This window comes from Sphaeramia orbicularis, chromosome 5 (assembly GCF_902148855.1).
Source record: "Sphaeramia orbicularis chromosome 5, fSphaOr1.1, whole genome shotgun sequence".
In the NCBI taxonomy this organism is placed as follows: domain Eukaryota; kingdom Metazoa; phylum Chordata; class Actinopteri; order Kurtiformes; family Apogonidae; genus Sphaeramia; species Sphaeramia orbicularis.
In genome coordinates this window covers 55,693,373-55,711,774 of record NC_043961.1, presented here as the reverse complement: position 1 = coordinate 55,711,774, position 18,402 = coordinate 55,693,373, and the positions used below count along the sequence as shown (strand labels likewise).

Below are 18,402 nucleotides of genomic sequence, written 5' to 3'. Positions count from 1 at the left end.
AATCAGTATATAATATTTAATAGTTTGATTTATAGGTGTGCCTTTTTTGGCACACTTGGTGACAGATACTAGTATTGTTGAACTTTTGACCTAGCGCCAAAAATAATAATGCAAATTAACCAAAGTTGGAGTTGATCATTGACATATGCCAGGCTGCAAAAATCAAATAATATGTGATCCACTTTTTATGTAGTATATTGAAAAAAAATATTTTTTGTGTTTTTTGCATCCAAAAAAAAAAAGTTTGTTTACATTACAAACACGGCATTTAAAGGGTTAAAAAATTTGACAATTATTGAGTATTTGGTATTTTTATTTACGGCTCAAGTTGATGAAATAGAAAAAAAAGTGTAAAAAAAAAAAAATTAAAACAAACTGTATGAAAATTTTTCTGACATTATTCCACAAGTGTACCAAAAAGGCACACTTGGTGCTTAGTAAGGGCCTTGCTGGACGGGATACCGGAGGGTTAATAAACTTAATCCCCCCAAAAAACTGTCTGACACTCACAGCATCCTTTTTAAGAGATGTGGTTACAAAGAGTCACATGAGAGTAATATTTGCAGATATACTAATATATCATCATGTTTTTAGTTCAAGAAAAAAAAAAAAACATTGACATCTATGTGGAAATTCCTCTTCAGGTTGTAAGTTCAGTTTGGATTTCAGTGAGCTCTAATATTTCCCTATTATTCAAGAACTGCAGGCAGTGTCATAAACAGAGATTGGTGTAATTCAACATCTGTGTATTTCAACATCACAGAAGGCTTTTATTGCCTTAAAAATGATGTTTTGCAGTGATAAAGAGACACAGAGATGATACAGTTTGTCCAAAATTCTAACTATTTAATGTTTCTTTCACGGTGCAGCTGGGGCAGTACCATCATGGGCAAGGCGGGGAGTAAAGTCCTCAGAGAGGCCTCAGTGGACGGGGTTCAAGCACAGGTAAGAGCAGCCAGACTCCAAGCACAGCCTCTGCAGGATTTAGACACAGACACATGCAAATATACATAAATGTGATTGAGCTCGTGACATTAATACAAATGAATAATGAAGTAGAAAGTGTTGTGGTTGGAGCAGGTGGTTAGGGAGTGTGTGTCTGCCGCTGTGTGCGTGTAAGAGTGTTTACACATGTGCAGTGTGTCTTAGTGCTCTTGTGTGTCAGCTGGTGAAATGGGCCAGCTGCTGTGCTCCGCAGCCATCACAGGTTACGCAACCAGGATCATCTGCAGCTTGATTTCACACTTCGTTTTTCCTCATCACATCATCGTACCTACAATCATCGGAATACATTACTGAGCACTGGGGGGGAAAAAAAACAACCATTAATATCTTGTGATTAAACAGAATTAAGGGGCGAAAATCACTAGATGTTCCCAGCGATGGATAGAAAATCTATTAATTGCCAAGATACTGAAGTTGTCGTTTCTTAAGCTGCTTGACGTGGATGAGGTGGATGACGTCTTTGGACATTTGAATAAAATTCTATGGCCACTTTTATTGTAGGTTTGTGATGAAATTACTGAGAGACTATTTATAAATGGAGTTCTGCTAAGTCTTACTTTTGCACACCTCCTAAAATGTCATTAGATAAGATAACTTTATAATGTGATTTTTGGATATTAACTGCCATTGTCACAGAAGACTAGACATTGCAGTATATATCTATATATCTATATCACAGGTGTCAAACATACGGCCCAGGGGCCAAATCCGGCCCACCAAAGGGTCCAATCTGGCCCTAGGGATGAATTTGTGAAATGCAAAAATTACACTAAGATATTAACAATCCTTTTAGTTCAGGTTCCACTTTCGGAACAATTCAACCTCCAGTGGGTCAAATCGGTAAAATACTATCATAATAACATATAAATAATGACAACTCCAAATTTTTCTGTTTGTAATTGTAAATATTTTCATGTATTTATACTAAAACAAAGTATAATTCTGCAAAAAATGTGAATAACCTGAACAAATATGAACCTGAAATGTCTTAATGTCTCATTATCAGCTTACATCCCAGGTGTCAAACATGCGGCCCGGGGGCCAAATCTGGCCCGCCAAATGGTCCAGTCCGGCCCTTGAGATGAATTTGTGAAATGCAAAAATAAGATATTAACAATCCTTTTAGTTCAGGTTCCACATTCAGACCAATTCAATCTCCAGTGGGTCAAACCAGTAAAATACTATCATAATAACATAGAAATGATGACAACTCCAAATTTTTCTCTTTGTAAATGTAAATATTTTCATGTTTTTACACTAAAATAAAGTATAATTTTGCAAAAACTGTGAATAACCTGAACTAATATGAACAACCTGAAATGTCTTAAGAGAAGCAAGTACAATTTTAACAATATTCTGCCTATTACTAAATATTTTGTGTATTTGTAGATCCACTGTGATCTGTACATGTGGAAATGATAAACTGAGGCAGAATATTGTTAAAATTACACTTATTTTTTCAGTTTGTTCATATTATTCACATCGTTTGAAAGGATAATTTGTAGATATAAACCTTTTCATAATGTAACTTTACTTTTTTTGCTCTGAAACACAGAGAAAAGTTTGGAGTTGACATTATTTATGTATTATTGTGTTATTATTTTACTGGTTCGGCCCACTTCAGATCAAATTTAGCTGAATGTGGCCCCTGAACTATGATTATAAATGAGTTTGACACCCCTGATCTATATTATAAAAGTGAAGTGGACTCTGTGTGTGTGTCTCGAGAAAACTGCAAGTTGATAGACCAACATTTTGGGAGATATTAGAAATTTTGGAGTACAATAGCCTTACAATTACGTTGGTATGCCCAGAATAATACAATCATCACTGAGGTGGGTTACCTAGCAACAGAAAAACAATAGAGCCATGTTGCCATGATGTCAAATTTAATGTGCAGAAACAGACAGGCCAGCTGAGAGGTCAGCATGATGGATGGATGGATGGATGGATGGATGGATGGATGGATGGATGGATGGATGGATGGATGGATGGATGGATGGATGGATGGATAGATAGATAGATAGATAGATAGATAGATAGATAGATAGATAGATAGATAGATAGATAGATTTGCTCAAAGTGTTTGTTATTATTGTGGGGCTCTTAACCCTTTCATGCATGAATTATGAGAGCCTTAATCATGATTTTTTTTTTTTTTTTTCCTGAGTGTTGTTTTTTTTCCTCTTTAGGATGAAAAACAAACAAACAATGTGATTGAATTTTTTTAGTGGACCTAATTTTCATGGAGTTACAAAAATGTCCACTCAGCTGGACACCATATGTTTCATTTTAGAAACAAAGAAAGATGTATTTACTGACATACTGTGTGAAAACTATGAAATAGAAACATTTTTAATGCAGCTAATCTGATGTTTTCTCACATTTTAACTTATTATAATACTAGTTATTACTCATTTCATGGAGATAAGATGCAAAAAACAACTTTTTGTTTAAAACAACAAAAAAAAAGCCTGTTAAGTACAGTGTAATAATAATTAACAATTTTTTTTTTTACAGTCCAACATGATAGCAGATCAGCTTTATCTAGAACAGCAAAGTTACAGTATTGGTATGAATTACAGTGAATGGGATGATGCATAAGCGTCCACTTTGTTGGCTGATATGGAACTAAAACAACAAAATCCATGTTATATACAAGAGCAGCTTGAACAGCTTGTCCACTGTAGTGACCACTATGCATGAAAGGGTTAAACATTAATTCATCATTAGATTATTACATGTTATTATACATTATTAACATTGGGCCACTACAACCACATGGTGACCAAACTGGATATCAAAAAATAGTTAATAGAGCTAAACTGATCACCAACTACATACAGGTTTAACCCTCCGGTATCTGGATGTGCCTTTTAGGCACACTTTGCACTTCGTCTTAAAAAACTTCATATTATTTTTCACAATTTAAATATGTCTAGAATTCAAAAGTTGTTCATTTTTGCACGATCTTTAAAATTCTGGCCACCAACTAAAATTTGCACATTGTAAACAAAAGAAAATTACAAGACTAGCATCTGTCTCCCAAGTGTGCCTAAAATGCACTATTTCTTCCATTTGATATGTATGATTAAGGCTGACCTTGATTTACAAAAATAAAATCAAATTAGAGCAGAAAAATAAATCAATATATAATATTTAATAGTTTGATTTACAGGTGTGCATTTTACAAACACTTGCAGATGACAGATGCTAGTATTTTTGAACATTTGACCTAGCACCAAAAATAATCATGCAAATTAACCAATGTTGCTGTTAATCAATGACATATACCAGGCTGCAAAAATCAAATAATACTTAATCCACTTTTTTTGTAGTATATTGAAAAAAAAAAACGTTTTTGTGTTTTTTTGTATCCAAAAAAATGGTTTGTTTACATTACAAACACAGTATTTAAAGGGTTAAAAAATGTGACAATTATTGAGTATTTGGTATTTTTATTTACTGCTCAAGTTGATGAAATAGAAATAAGTGTAAAAGAATTAAAAACAAACTGATTTTTTTTTTTTTATATTACTCCACAAGTGTGTGAAAAAGGCACACTTGGTGCTCAGTAAGTGCCTTGCTGGACGGGATACTGGAGGGTTAAGCATACTAAATATACACAGTAGTAAGTCCATTAATAACAAAAACAGTCCACCTTAAAGTAAGAAGATAAAACACCTTTAAATATAGTAACTGATAACATATCAGCAGGTCAGTTATTCCACTGGGGTTTTATATTTGACAGCTCTTTTACCAATAGTTCTCTTAACCCTTTCATGCATGAATGATGAGAACCTTAATCAAACCTTAATGATTTTTACCCCCTATTTTATTCCTCTTTAGGAATGGAAAACAAAAAAAAAACAAAACAAAACCAAAAAAAAAAAACAATGCGATTGACAGCTTTTTATGAACCTATTTTTCATGGAGTTGCAAAAATGTCCACTCAAATGGATAAAATGCGTTTAATTTTTAAAGTCAAGAAATGTGTATTTACTGATATACAGTGAAAACTATGAAATATAAACACTTTTAATGCTGTTAATCTGATGTTTTCTCAAATTTAAACCTACTCTAATACTAGTTATTACTCACTTCATGGGGATAATATGCAAAAAAAAAACATTTTGTTAAAGAAAAAATGATAATTACAGTCTAATAACAAATGATTTACACTCAAACATGTTACTGCAGATCAGGTTTATCCAGAACAGCAAAGTGACATGGTGCATATGTGTCCACTGTGTTGGCTGATATGGAACTAAAACAACAAAACCCATGTTATATAAAAGAGAACAGCTGTAGAATAGCTGTCCACTGTAGTGACCACTATGTATGAAAGGGTTAATATAAGAAGAATAACTGACCTCATGATGTGATATAAAAATACAAGATATTGTATATAAGAAGGATAAGAGAAGTGGATGATGTTTAGGGTTAAACATTTCCCCTCCGCCTTCCAACTCGTCTGTGATCCAGATTCACTGCACCTCAGCGATAGTATTTTCCAGCCTTGTGTCCAGGCAAAAAGGCACACCCTATCACCCCATCTCAACTTGTGTTGGGTGGCATCTCGGTCAGCTTGTGTGATTTAGCGGTGTGCTCGACAAGGCCGCGTTAGTCTGAAGGGAATTCATTCACAGGGATTAGGGATTAAGATTTCCCTGGTCGCTTTGGTGGAGTAAATCTGAGGGATTATGATGTCAACAGCCTGTGGCTGCAGGAGAAGGAAATTGAATTGTGAGGGACAGAGTGCTGATGGACCAGGATTACAGCACAGTCAGTGAGAAGTCAGAGATGGGAGTCCATGTCTTTGCCTTTCTCCTGCTCTGGAAAACCTCCATGGGAGACAGTTGGCTGCCCTTTGGGAGTAGTATTTGCTTACAAAGTAGAACCAGTGTGGAATAAATGTTGAGGATATTGACTGAGTGTTAAGAAGATAACTCAGTGGTAATCCCGTCCGCCCCTCTTTGGTCTAGGAATCATCAGGTGGTGAGTAGTACCGCTATGCACAAGGATCACGAGCCGTAATGCCAACAAGAACTTATGCACTGAGAAACCACATATAAGCCAAACTTTAGAAGTAAACTCTGACTTTTACTCACCTGCTGCTAACCTACTGTGCCTTGCTGTGAACGTGCTGCCTCTCTTTCTATATTCCAGCCAACTCCTGCTGCGGCTGCACCTGCTGCGACTGTTAAATTTGAAGGGTTTGCTAAAACTAAGAAGATGAAGGTGAAATGGACCCAGCTGGGCTTGGTCTTCTTCCTGGTCTTATCAATGGTGATGACAGGATGCTTCTTCTGGCAGTATCAGCTGCCAAAACTCCTGCCAGGTAAGTCCAGCCCACTGGGAAGCAGGAAATAGCTCATGTGTGATGTTGTTTACATCAGACTGATATGGCATATGCTCCATAGTATAATGAATTGTTTATTATCTGCAGTGTTATGGAAAAAAAAAAATCAACAATCCTTTTTTTAGACAGCCTTTGACCAACCACTGGTATGGAGGAAAGAAGCACTGAGGTCACATTTCCATGCATTTGTGGCCACGAGATACAGTTTTATTTTACTGTTTATTGTTTTTGGTTTGGTTTGTTTGTTTGTTAACACTTTAGCAGTTAAGCTATTGGTTGAATTCATACTAAATTGGATTTGTAGATTGCCAGTGACCCAGAATAGATGTCATTACATTTTGGGAAAGGTAGGTCAAAGTCAAATTTTTTTATGATTTTTAAAAATCTTTCCATTCATTTATAATGGGTGAAATACATGCGAAGGGTGGGGTTTGTTGTGCCTGGCACTATTTGTTTTATTTTATTTTATTTTATTTTATTTATCCCTTTCATGCATGAATTACAAGAACCTTAATCAAGATTTTTTTCTATCCTGACTGTTTTTATTCCTCTTTAGGCATTAAAAAAACAATGTGATTGAAAAAATAAAAATAAAAAAAATAACCTATTTTTCATGGATTTGCCAAAATGTCCACTCAGCTGGACCCCATAGATTTAATTTTTGAAGCAAAGAAACATGTATTTACAAATATACTGCATGAAAACCATGAAATAAGAACATTTTTAATGCTGCTAATCTGATGTTTTCTTACATTTTAAGATACTATAATACTAGTCACTATTCATTTCATGGAGATAATATGCAAAAAACAAAAAACAAAACTTTTTGTTGTTAATTACAATCTAATAAATATAACAAGCAATTGATTTACACTCAAACATGTCACTGCAGATCAGGATACTTGTAATGGTATCAATTGCAGTGTATGGGATGATGCATGAGCTTCCACTGTGTTGGCTGAAATGGAACTAAAATAACAAAACCCATGAATATAGAAGAGAACAGCTGGAGGATAACTGTCCACTGGAGTGACCACTATGCATGAAAGGGTTATTTTATTTTATTTTATTTTAATTTTATTTATTTATTTATTTATTTATTTATTTATTTATTTAATTTAATTTAATTTAATTTAATTTAATTTAATTTAATTTTATTTTATTTTATTTTATTATTTTATTTTATTTTATTCAACATTTTCAGCCTCTGCTACAGACAGTTACATGGAGACACATTCGCCCAGGTCCAAGGACATTTAGATGAAAACAGGCTGTTGTTCACTGTATGTCATACTACTGGTGTGTTTTAACATTTACATGTGAGTTATTGATATGAGAAGTGTAAATCTGAGTGTCTTTCCAAAATTTAAGGCAGATGCTGTGTTTTAGTCTACTGATCCCTGTATGTTCACTTATCTCGCTTTCACAAATTCTTCATACCATTGCTACAAATTAATAAAACGTGAATTCATTGTATTTCAGGGCCCCAAGTTAGTCAGAATGTATCCTTGATACATGTTATTTTTCTTTTCACGGCCTTGAAGAGTGTTTTCAAAGTCAGAGCTTAAAACTGAATCAAGACTTGTTTTCAACTTTTTCTAAAAGAGTTTAAACATCTCAGACGAAGTTGAAATGAAGACGTCTGGCCTCACAGCGCTGGCCTTGTTTGCACTCAGGCGTCACAGCCATGTCACTGAATTTGATAAGCAGAGCTGAACAGTGTATTTCACAGTTATTGTGTGTTCCTTCTTATTTACACCACACACTGAATTATAGCTATTGGACCGCAGCTAAAACTCCAGGCGTTACCTTATCTGACTGTCACAACTTGCAACAACCCATTTCCCACTGCTGAGATACAATCAACATATAATTTTCGTCTAACTATGAGATTAGAATCATAATTAGGAGACAGACTGATCTCTTATTTGTGCGATCTTATAATAAATATTATCCTACAGTTACTGTGCTCACTGAGTTCTACAGAAAATCTAGTAAAAATGGCATCAATTTAAAGTGAAAAGCATTAATATAAACCCTCACAATATGTTAAAAGATGTATTTTTTAAGACTGATGCCTGTAATTTATTAAAGGTTTAAAGTGGCACTGTTAAACCTATGATCAGTGTCTTTCCAGCTGCAAAAGTGCTGCAGAAATCAGGTTCTTTGGTGTCATTTCATCAAGTGGAGCACACTCTATAAATGTTTTATTCTGCAAAAATTGGCAAAGAACAGAAGATTAGGTCATATTACTATTAACAGATATAACGTACAGCTCCACATGTTCTTATTCAGATTCCCACAATGCAAAAATGTGCCTAATTGGATAAATGCCATGATGTTGTCCCGCCCCCGGACGCTCGGCATCTCTGGGGGTGAATGGAGCTGTGGGCGGAGCTCGGCCGGGCTGGACGCCAAGATTCCACGTGCTGATTGGAGGATCAGTTGAAAAGGCTGAATCCCATTTAATTGACAGCTATTTTAAGATATAGTCCTTCACTTGACAGAGTTCAGTTTAATACCGTCGCGCATTCTGCTTGTGAAATCGAGAGAGAAACCACTGCGAAATTACTTGTTCATTTCTTGCACTGTAAATAAAACACACTCATTGTACTTCCTTGTTTCAGTTTAACATAATTTCTTGTTTACTTGGTACGATAAGGTCACTGACCATTTTCTTAAAAAGGAACGGACGGACGAATTTATGTTTTAATAACTTGACAGTTTTTTTGATGTAAGCCAGGGGTGACAAACTCATTTTAGTTCAGGGGCCACTTTCAGCTAAATTTGATCTGAAGTGGGCCGAACCAGTAAAATAATAACAAAACAATATATAAATAATGTCAACTCCAAACTTTTGTCTATGTTTTAGAGCGAAAAAAGTAAATTTACATTATGAAAAGGTTTACATCTACAAACTATCCCTTCAAAAGATGTGAATAACATGAAAAAACTGAAAAAATAAGTGTAATTTTAACAACATTCTGCCTCAGTTTATCATTTACACCCGTACATTATAATAAAAAAAATACACAAAACATTTAGTAACAGGCGGAATCTTGTTAAAATTGTACTTACTTCTCTTAAGACATTTCAGGTTGTTCATATTTGTTCAAGTTATTCACATTTTTTGCAAAATTATACTTTATTTTAGTGTAAAAACATGAAAATATTTACATTTACAAACAGAAAAAACTGGAGTTGTCATTATTTATATGTTATTATGATAATATTTTACTGGTCCTGCCCACTTGAGATGGAATTGGTCTGAATGTCGAACCTGAACTAAAAGGATTGTTAATATCTTATTTTTTTCATTTCACAAATTCATCCCAAGGGCCGGACTGGACCCTTTGGCGGGCCGGATTTGGCCCCCGGGCCACATGTTTGACACCTGCGATGTAAGCCGATAATGAGCATCCCCTCTCTGAAAGATGAGCAGCCGCCACTGATAGATAGATAGATAGATAGATAGATAGATAGATAGATAGATAGATAGATAGATAGATAGATAGATAGATAGATAGATAGATAGACAGACAGACAGACAGACAGACAGACAGACAGACAGATAGATAGATAGATGCATTAATATAAAACCTTCACAATATGTTAAAAGATGTATTTTTCAAGACTGATGCCTGTAATTTATTAAAGGTTTAAAGTGGCACTGTTAAACCTATGATCAGTGTCTTTCCAGGTGCAAAAGTGTTGCGGAGGTCAGGTTCTTTGGTGTCATTTCATCAAGCGGAACACACTCTATAAATGTTTTATTCTGCAAAAATTGGCAAAGAACAGAAGATTAGGTCATATTACTATTAACAGATATAATGTACAGCTCCACATGTTCTTATTCAGATTCTCACAATGCAAAAATATGCCTTTTTATGTTGTGGAAAATTCATTTGTTATGTATAGACGTTCTCTAAATTGAAGTACATTGAAGTCCTTGCTCATCACAGTCAGATCTGTTTGGATCAGCTGGTTGTATAGGATAAATCCTGTCACCTGATGTGCTTTTATATCAATGACGTTCATCAGAAAGCAGAGAGAATTAATGACCCCCCCCCAAGCCAGATCTTTATATTATACTCCACGCCTTGTGCCACAGGACAATGGTCTGTCCTCCTGTGCGTCCTCACTTTCTCTGTTCTACTTCCAGATGAAGGGATGGGCCGCAACGCCAACTCAGAGATGATGTGTCCACGTTTCCCCGAGCCCCTCCCTCTGGAACACCCGATCCCCAGCCTGAAAGAGGCCCTGGAAAAGGTGAGAGAAGCCGGCCTGTCTCGCAGCTTCTATTTAAATCTCACATTTCCATCATGCCCTCTCAAACCCGAGGAAATTTACAAGCTGAACCTCGGTAATCCTTCACACCAAATGCCATTTCATTTGACAGAAGGAGATTAAAGTTTATGGCGAATGAAAAACTGTCAGAGAAAAAGGTTCTACGTCTACTCTGTATGCAACGAGTACCAGTAGTCCCGTGTAATTATCCACATGTAATGAAATATCATCACCCGTACAACAGTCTGAGCATAAGGAGTAATTGGTGCGTAGCTACTATATAAATATGGATGAGTAAAGAGTAATTATTTTTTTTCGTTCAGTAATTAAAGGCTGACGCATGAAGTTCGGTTTGTACTCAAAAGTCGTCTTTCATGTCTGCACTCATGGAAAGCCAAACTGAATATCAATGCGAGGCCCGGAGCCTGTTTGATGTTTATAATGACAGCTTGACTTCTGTTGACAGGAGGGGGGTCTCATGACATTTGAGCGATGAGGTACATGAAGGGAGGGGGTCCGGCTCAATGTACAGATCAGCAAATCACTGACATTAACATAAAACTCTGCACTTTATCTCCTTTTTAAATTGAAAGCAAACCATGACACTGTGGTAACCATAACAACATGTATGTAACCATGATTGCAAAGAAACCTGCCCATGCACCATCTGTTATCCACACTGTCCTTGATAGAAAACACTGACAAAAACCTGCAAGTAACCAGCTGATCCCACACATCCACACACTGGCTGACTAATAGAGTACATCCATAGATGGGGTGGACATATGGATAAGTGACTCTAACGCCAACCTTCTACCATGCTAGCAGAAAGGCTGGGAGAATATCCATACTAGGTCGGCAAACTTAACCCGTTATCGGGCAAGTGACTATTTTTGGTCATTTCCACAAGCGTTACAAGTAGGGATGGGAATCGAGAACTGGTTCTCAAAAAAGAACCGGTTCCCAGTAGCTCGATTCCTTGGAATCGTTTGCCTGCCTGCTTAACGATTCTACTTATCAATTCCACCTTCGTTGTGCATGCGCGATGACGTCACACGTACGCTGCATTGTTTTGGTCAGAACGTGGCCAACATGGCGTTGAGGCAGAAACGGTCTAAAAAGACGACACCAGGTCCACTTACTTGGAACACTGTCAAAGCTTCCATGTCTTCAAAAGGGTGGAATCCCTCCAGTATCCTCAAACATTTGTCCACAGCATGTGAATCATTTACAGGAATGTCACGTATTTGATACTCTACCTAGCGGCGCCTGTGAATGTAGCGGCAGAGTGAACACCGGGCTGGTTCCGGTTCCAGTGTGGGCAACAAACGTCGTAACTCCTCAAATACAAGTTTCTGAAGGTAAGAAGGGAAAGGAAATGAGGTGCACAACAACGGGAGACAAGCCGAGCCGAGTCGAACTGGTTCCACGTAGTAGAAATGCGGCAATAGAGGAATTAGTAAAGCGTCTTTAGTTTCACTTTCACTGCCCCCCCACCCACAACCAGGCCCGGCGTCATCTGTTATTATTATTTCTGCATACTGTACAGGGTGGGGAAGCAAAATTTACAATGAACATTTAGTTGTTTTTTCTCAGCAGGCACTACGTCAATTGTTTTGAAACCAAATATATATTGATGTCATAATCATACCTAACACTATTATCCATACCTTTTCAGAAACTTTTGACCATATGAGTAATCAGGAAAGCAAGAAGTTTCAGGAAGTGTGTGAAGGCAGTTATTGAGAAAGAGGGAGGACACAGAATAAAAACATTTTCTATGATGTAAATGTTCTTGTGGCAAATAAATTCTCCTGACTTTCAATAAACTAATTGGTCATACACTGTCTTTCCCCGCCTCAAAATATTGTAAATTTTGCTTCCCCACCCTGTATATGTTATATCTTCTGTGCAGATGGAAATATAAAAGACAGTTAATGCAAACACACCCGTTTGTACTCTTTTATTCCCTCACCCAATGAGAATCGATAAGAGAATCGGATCGAAAAGCGATATCGATAATGGAATCGGAATCGTTAAATTCTTAACGATTCCCATCCCTAATTACAAGACACTAGCCACTTTTACACAGAGATCCCAGAAAAATGGTGAGATGGTGATTTCACAGTTTTTTCATCTTTGACCGATTTGCACAGCCAAGACAAAGTAATAACAGAGGTAAGACAGGCTGGACTTTTTCACAGCAGACCTGCGTTCCAGAATCAAAGTATCCAGTCTCAAGTATATTTTAACTTTTGCAGGTGGCTGCAGATGTGGTTTGTCTGCTGAGGTTATTCTGACTTGTCGCCCTTTGACCATCCAACCAAATGATGTGAAAATGCAGACATTATTGGACATTATTATAGACATTATTGGACTCCCGGTAAATCTGATACAAATTTGTGATGGGGGCAACCTGTAGGAGTGTGTGTGTGTGTGTGTGTGTGTGTGTGTGTGTGTGTGTGTGGGGGGGGGGGGTTGTATAATGTTGTAATGTGCAACAGTGACTAACTTTAACGTCCTTGACACAAAACTGGTGGACTCAAATGCACGACTCACAAAAATGAAGATTTAACAAAAATATTTTAATAGTCCAAATGTAACTAGAAAAGGGCGACACGGTGGTGCAGTGGTTAACACTCGTGCCTCACAACAAGAACGTCCTGGGTTCGATTCCAACACCAGTCGATGGGGGTGGGACCTTTCTGTGTGGAGTTTGCATGTTCTCCCTGTGTCTGCGTGGGTTCTCTCCGGGTACTCTGGCTTCCTCCCACCATCCAAAGACATGCACTGATAGGTTAATTGGTTAATTTAAATTGCCCATAGGTGTGAATGTGAGAGTGACTGTTGGTCTCTATATGTTCAGCCCTGTGATGAACTGGCGACTTGTCCAGGGTGTACCCCGCCTTCGCCCCTATGTAGCTGGGATAGGCTCCAAGCGACCTCTGTGACCCTAGTGAGGATAAAGCGGGTTCAGATAATGAATGAATGAATGAGTAACTAGAAAAGCACTCGGAGAGCGCAGACCTCCCCCAGTCACCACCAAAATGTAATCATTTGTTCCTTATGTCAGTATCAACATTTCCTGAAAATTTCGTTAAAATCCTTCCATAACTTTTTGACTTATCTTGCCAACGGACCGACAAACAAACAAAAAATCCGAAACAGCAAACATCAATGACAATAACACAATGATTTTTTTTTTTTTTTTTTTTAAATTTCACCTTTATTTAACTAGGAAGAAAATCCCATTGAGATTAAGAACCTCTTTTCCAAGGGAGTCCTGGCCAAGAGGCAGCACAGCACATAGTTACAACTAGGGATGCACCGATACCGATACGAGTTTGGCATCGGCTCCGATACTCAGTGTGTGTACTCGTACTCGTACTCGTAAAAGATATCCGATACAAATGCACTGATACCACTTACGGCTGTTTGACATTCCCAGTTCAGTGCAGCAGGTACGAGGAGGAGGAATAATGTGTGTGGAGTGTGAAGAGTGTGGAGATTTAACCAAATAAATGATGGTGATAAAAGTAACGCTGACTGCAAGTAACGTTAAAGACACAGACAGATACGGACGCAGCGTTCTGTCCATCCTCTGCGTACATTCCATCTGTTTTCCAGGTGCTCACGGATGCGCAAACAGAATGAGAATACCAGCGGGTGTATGGAGCGGTGCGGACCGTGCTGCCAACAGAAGTGAAAACAAAACTTCTCGCTCATTTCTCTTTTCTCTTCCTGCTGACACTAAACTTTTAAACCTTATCAGTGAAAAAGCTGCAATATTAGTATCACATTAGTGTTGCCTCTGTCGTCTCCATGTTTGTTATTACTGACTTTCCTCCTCTTCTTCTCAAAAAACTTTACCCTTCTTCGTGGTATTTGTCCAGTATGGTTAAGTCAGAGCGGTGCCCCCGGTGGATTAATTGAGAAATGCTCATTTCAACACATTAAATGCCAGTAGCAGCACTTTGTTCCAGTCAGACTAATGACAACGACAATAAAGCACATTTACAAAAGGAACTAACAACTGGAATGGGATTATCAAGTACTCGTATCAATACCCGGTATCGGCAAGTACTCAAATGTAAGTACTCATACTCATACTCGGTCTGGAAAAAAGTGGTATCGGTGCATCCCTAAGTTACAACATACAGTTACATCATATAGGTACAACATACAATAATTTACAGGAGCAGTCAACCTATGTAAAACACGTGCAAGTCACTGAGTTATTCAAACACAAGACGGCAATCACATAAAAACTGGTGGTGTGATAAAAACACATACTTTAATGAAATGTAAACTAATGCTAATGCTACCTGTGCTGAACAGATTTGAGAATAGAGACAGCTAACAGTACGAAGGAGAAGTTATATCTATTGGTTTTGTCTGAGACATGATCCAGAAGGCAGGAACTTAAATTCCGAGTGCAGAGGGTGAGTACTGTCGGACATGATTGATTTTTCCTTCTTTGACGCCTGATAATTGTATAGTTGTGAAAACGATTTTTGTTGAGTACCAATGCTTTTACTGCTGACTTTAATTATCCTAGTTAATGAGTTTTTTGTTTCAGACGGAGAGATGCAAATCAGCAAATGAAAGAAAATGAGACTCAGTAAATGATTTATAAAACAAAGTCATCAGGGACCTGTCAACCTGGAACTTAGATAGTTTCCTCAGGTCAAACAGACACTGCTGATTTCTTTTGATCAACATGTCAGTGTTGTTATTAAATGAAATTTTTGTCTTTAATTATAGTGTCCAAATACTTAGAAAACTCTACAATTTCAACAGCCTTGTCATTGATTTTGGGATTTGCAGGTTCAGGGTGGTGTTGTCTAAAATAAATGCACATGTCCTTGGTTTTAGTGACATTTAAGTGTAAAAAGGCTTCAGTGCACCATTTTAACCCATAAAGACTCAAACATCCACTGTCAACCAAAGTCTTTCACTTATATAAAGGCCCTGTCACAGCTTGACGATTTAAGCAGCGCATGCCAACATATTAAAATTTCTCTGAAACGCTGACATAAGTTGAACTATCAGTGTTTTTTTATTTTTTTTATTTTGAGCATATATGTAACTTAGAACATTTTGATAACTTTTGAATAACTTCTACCAACCAAAAGCTTGTCGTGTTGTCCATGTCGTAGTCAATAAAAAAGCTGTCGAATTCGAATCATAACTACACTACACATTGCAGTATCAGCACCGTCAGAGAACAGATAGTAGGTATACTCGTGCTGGATCCTCCAAGTCTCTGCCCACCATGGCAACTTGAAGAGTACTGAAGGGTTCCTCCTGTCAACCCGACTTTTATAGTTCCACAGCACAGGGGTCGAACATGCCAAATCTGGCACGCCAAAGGGTCCAATCCGGCCCGCAGGATGAATTTGTGAAATGCAAAAATGACATTGAAGATATTAACAATCAAGGATGTTAAAATCATTTTAGGTCATTTCAACCTAAAAATGGCCAGACCAGTAAAATACTATCATAATAACCTATAAATTATGAAAACTGCTAATTTTTCTCTTTGTTTTAGTGTAAAAAAGTTACATTACACAAGAATATTTACATTTACAGACTAGCCTTTTATGAAAAAAATGTGAATATCTGAAGTCTCTTAAGAGAAGTATGTGGAATTGTTAATAACATTCTCCTTGTTATTAACTGTTTTGTGTATTTATAGATCCACTGTGATCTCTAAGTTGGGATTCACATGTATAAATGATAAACAAACGTGTAATATTGTTAACATTGTACGTATTTTTCTTAATATTTACAGGTTGTTCATATTTGTTCATGTTACATTTGAGTACAATTTGTAGATGTAAATTATCATCATGGAATTTTATTTTTTTCACTCAAAAGTTCTTATCTTATTGTTTATATTATTTTACTGGTTCGGCCCACTTTATATCATATTAGGCTGAATGTGGCACCTGAACTAAAATGAGTAATAGTCTACAGAGTTTTTGGTTAAACTAGTTCTGACTGGACTAGACACTTGTTTTAACCATAAAGACCCAGTGATACTTCTGTGGCAGTTCCCAAATAGATTTTTCTCTATATTTATCACCATTTATTCTAATATTATCCTCTTCAGTTAGAGTTTTTTTCAGTGAAGATCATGTATTTTCCTATATTTAATTCACTGATCATGTAGATCACAGGTGTCAAACATGCGGCCCGGGGGCCAAATCCAGCCCGTCAAAGGGTCCAATCCGGCCCCTGGGATGAATTTGTGAAATGCAAATCATTTTAATTCAGGCTCCACATACAGACACATACAGTCCAAATAGATTTCAAGCCTGTCAGACCAGTAAAATGTTATTAAAATAACCTATAAATAATGACAACCCCAAATTTTCTTTTTGGGTTTTTGGTGTAAAAAAGGAAAATTACATGAAAATATTTACATTACCAAACTATACTTTTACAAAAAAACGTGAGTAACCTGAACAAATGGAAATGTCTTAAGAAAAGTAAATGCTATTTTACTAATATTCTGCTTGTTACTGAATGTTTTGTGCGATTGTAACGAACATGTGAAAATGATAAACTGATAAACAGAGGCAGAATATTGTTAAAATTGCATTTGTTTTTCTTAAGACAATTCAAGTTGTTCGTGTTATTCAGATTTTTAAGGAAACTTTGTAGATGTAAACCTGACCATAATACAATTTTACTTTTTCACTGTTATTATTTTACTGGTCCGGCCCACTGGAGATCAAATTGGGCTGAATGTGGCCCCTGAACTAAAATGAGTTTGACACCCCTGTTCTACAGCATTGATTCACCTATAAAACCCATGGAGTTGGATCAATGACAGTGGATGGAGACACTTATCTTATGTTCAGTCAATGATGTATTTTGCCGAAAAAATAATCTTTTTCTGCAGTTTTCTCTGTTTTAGATATAATAACCCTCAACTTTAATGTGAGCTTTCATAAACATCTACATAATCAATGCATTACATACAGGAAAACGCCTGATTTTCACTTATATATGCAAAATACAGAGGTTAATATTAGAGTAAATGGTGGTAAATCACTTAAGAAAGGTTAAACATAGAGAAAAAGTCATTTGGGAACTGACACAAAAGAAGCACTGGGTCTTTATGGGTTAAAATAATATATAAAACAGGACGGGGAAAGTTTCAGTGTCTGTTATCAAGCTCATAATAACTGTGTCATCTGTAAATCTGACAATCTGACAGTCATTTGTGTACATGATGTGAAGGGGTGATAGATAGATAGATAGATAGATAGATAGATAGATAGATAGATAGATAGATAGATAGATAGATAGATAGATAGATAGATAGATAGATAGATAGATAGATAGATAGATAGATAGATTTACAAATGGCGAAAGTATGATACTGTGCAAACATTTTGAGCATGTGTCTCTATTTCTGAGCAGAAATATACAGGAAATATATACAAAGTGCTGAAACACATGCACACATTTTTTCCACAGTACTGTATATAACACTGGTCAACAACAAATTTATTGTTTGAGTTTTTGAGCTGATTTAGGATCATTTTGGTGTGCTGAATCCAAAAATCACATTCATTTTGCTCAATCAGGTCAACTTTCTGAACTACGCTTCATATTGGCTTTTTAACATTTTTGCTTACATTTATGAGTATTTTCACATCATATGATACAAAATTCTTTCATATTTCTTGCAATAAACGAGTTCTGAAGATTTTACTTTTGCCAATTTAGGATTA

At 36.5% G+C, this 18,402-nt stretch overlaps 1 protein-coding gene across 3 annotated transcripts in view; it reads left to right on the top strand.

Moving 5' to 3' along the window:
- Positions 1-18,402, top strand: part of lactbl1b (lactamase, beta-like 1b) — a 74,201-nt gene that overhangs the window by 15,546 nt on the left and 40,253 nt on the right. The window contains exons 2-4 of one of the 3 annotated variants that reach the window (XM_030134444.1): positions 863-945; positions 6,175-6,346; positions 10,530-10,636. In XM_030134444.1, coding sequence (XP_029990304.1) covers positions 886-945; positions 6,175-6,346; positions 10,530-10,636 — 339 coding nt within the window. In that variant the 5' untranslated portion in view covers positions 863-885. Of the gene's footprint in view, positions 1-862; positions 946-5,437; positions 6,004-6,174; positions 6,347-10,529; positions 10,637-18,402 lie in introns of those variants that run through there. The other 2 variants (XM_030134443.1, XM_030134445.1) reach the window with 2 other exon arrangements.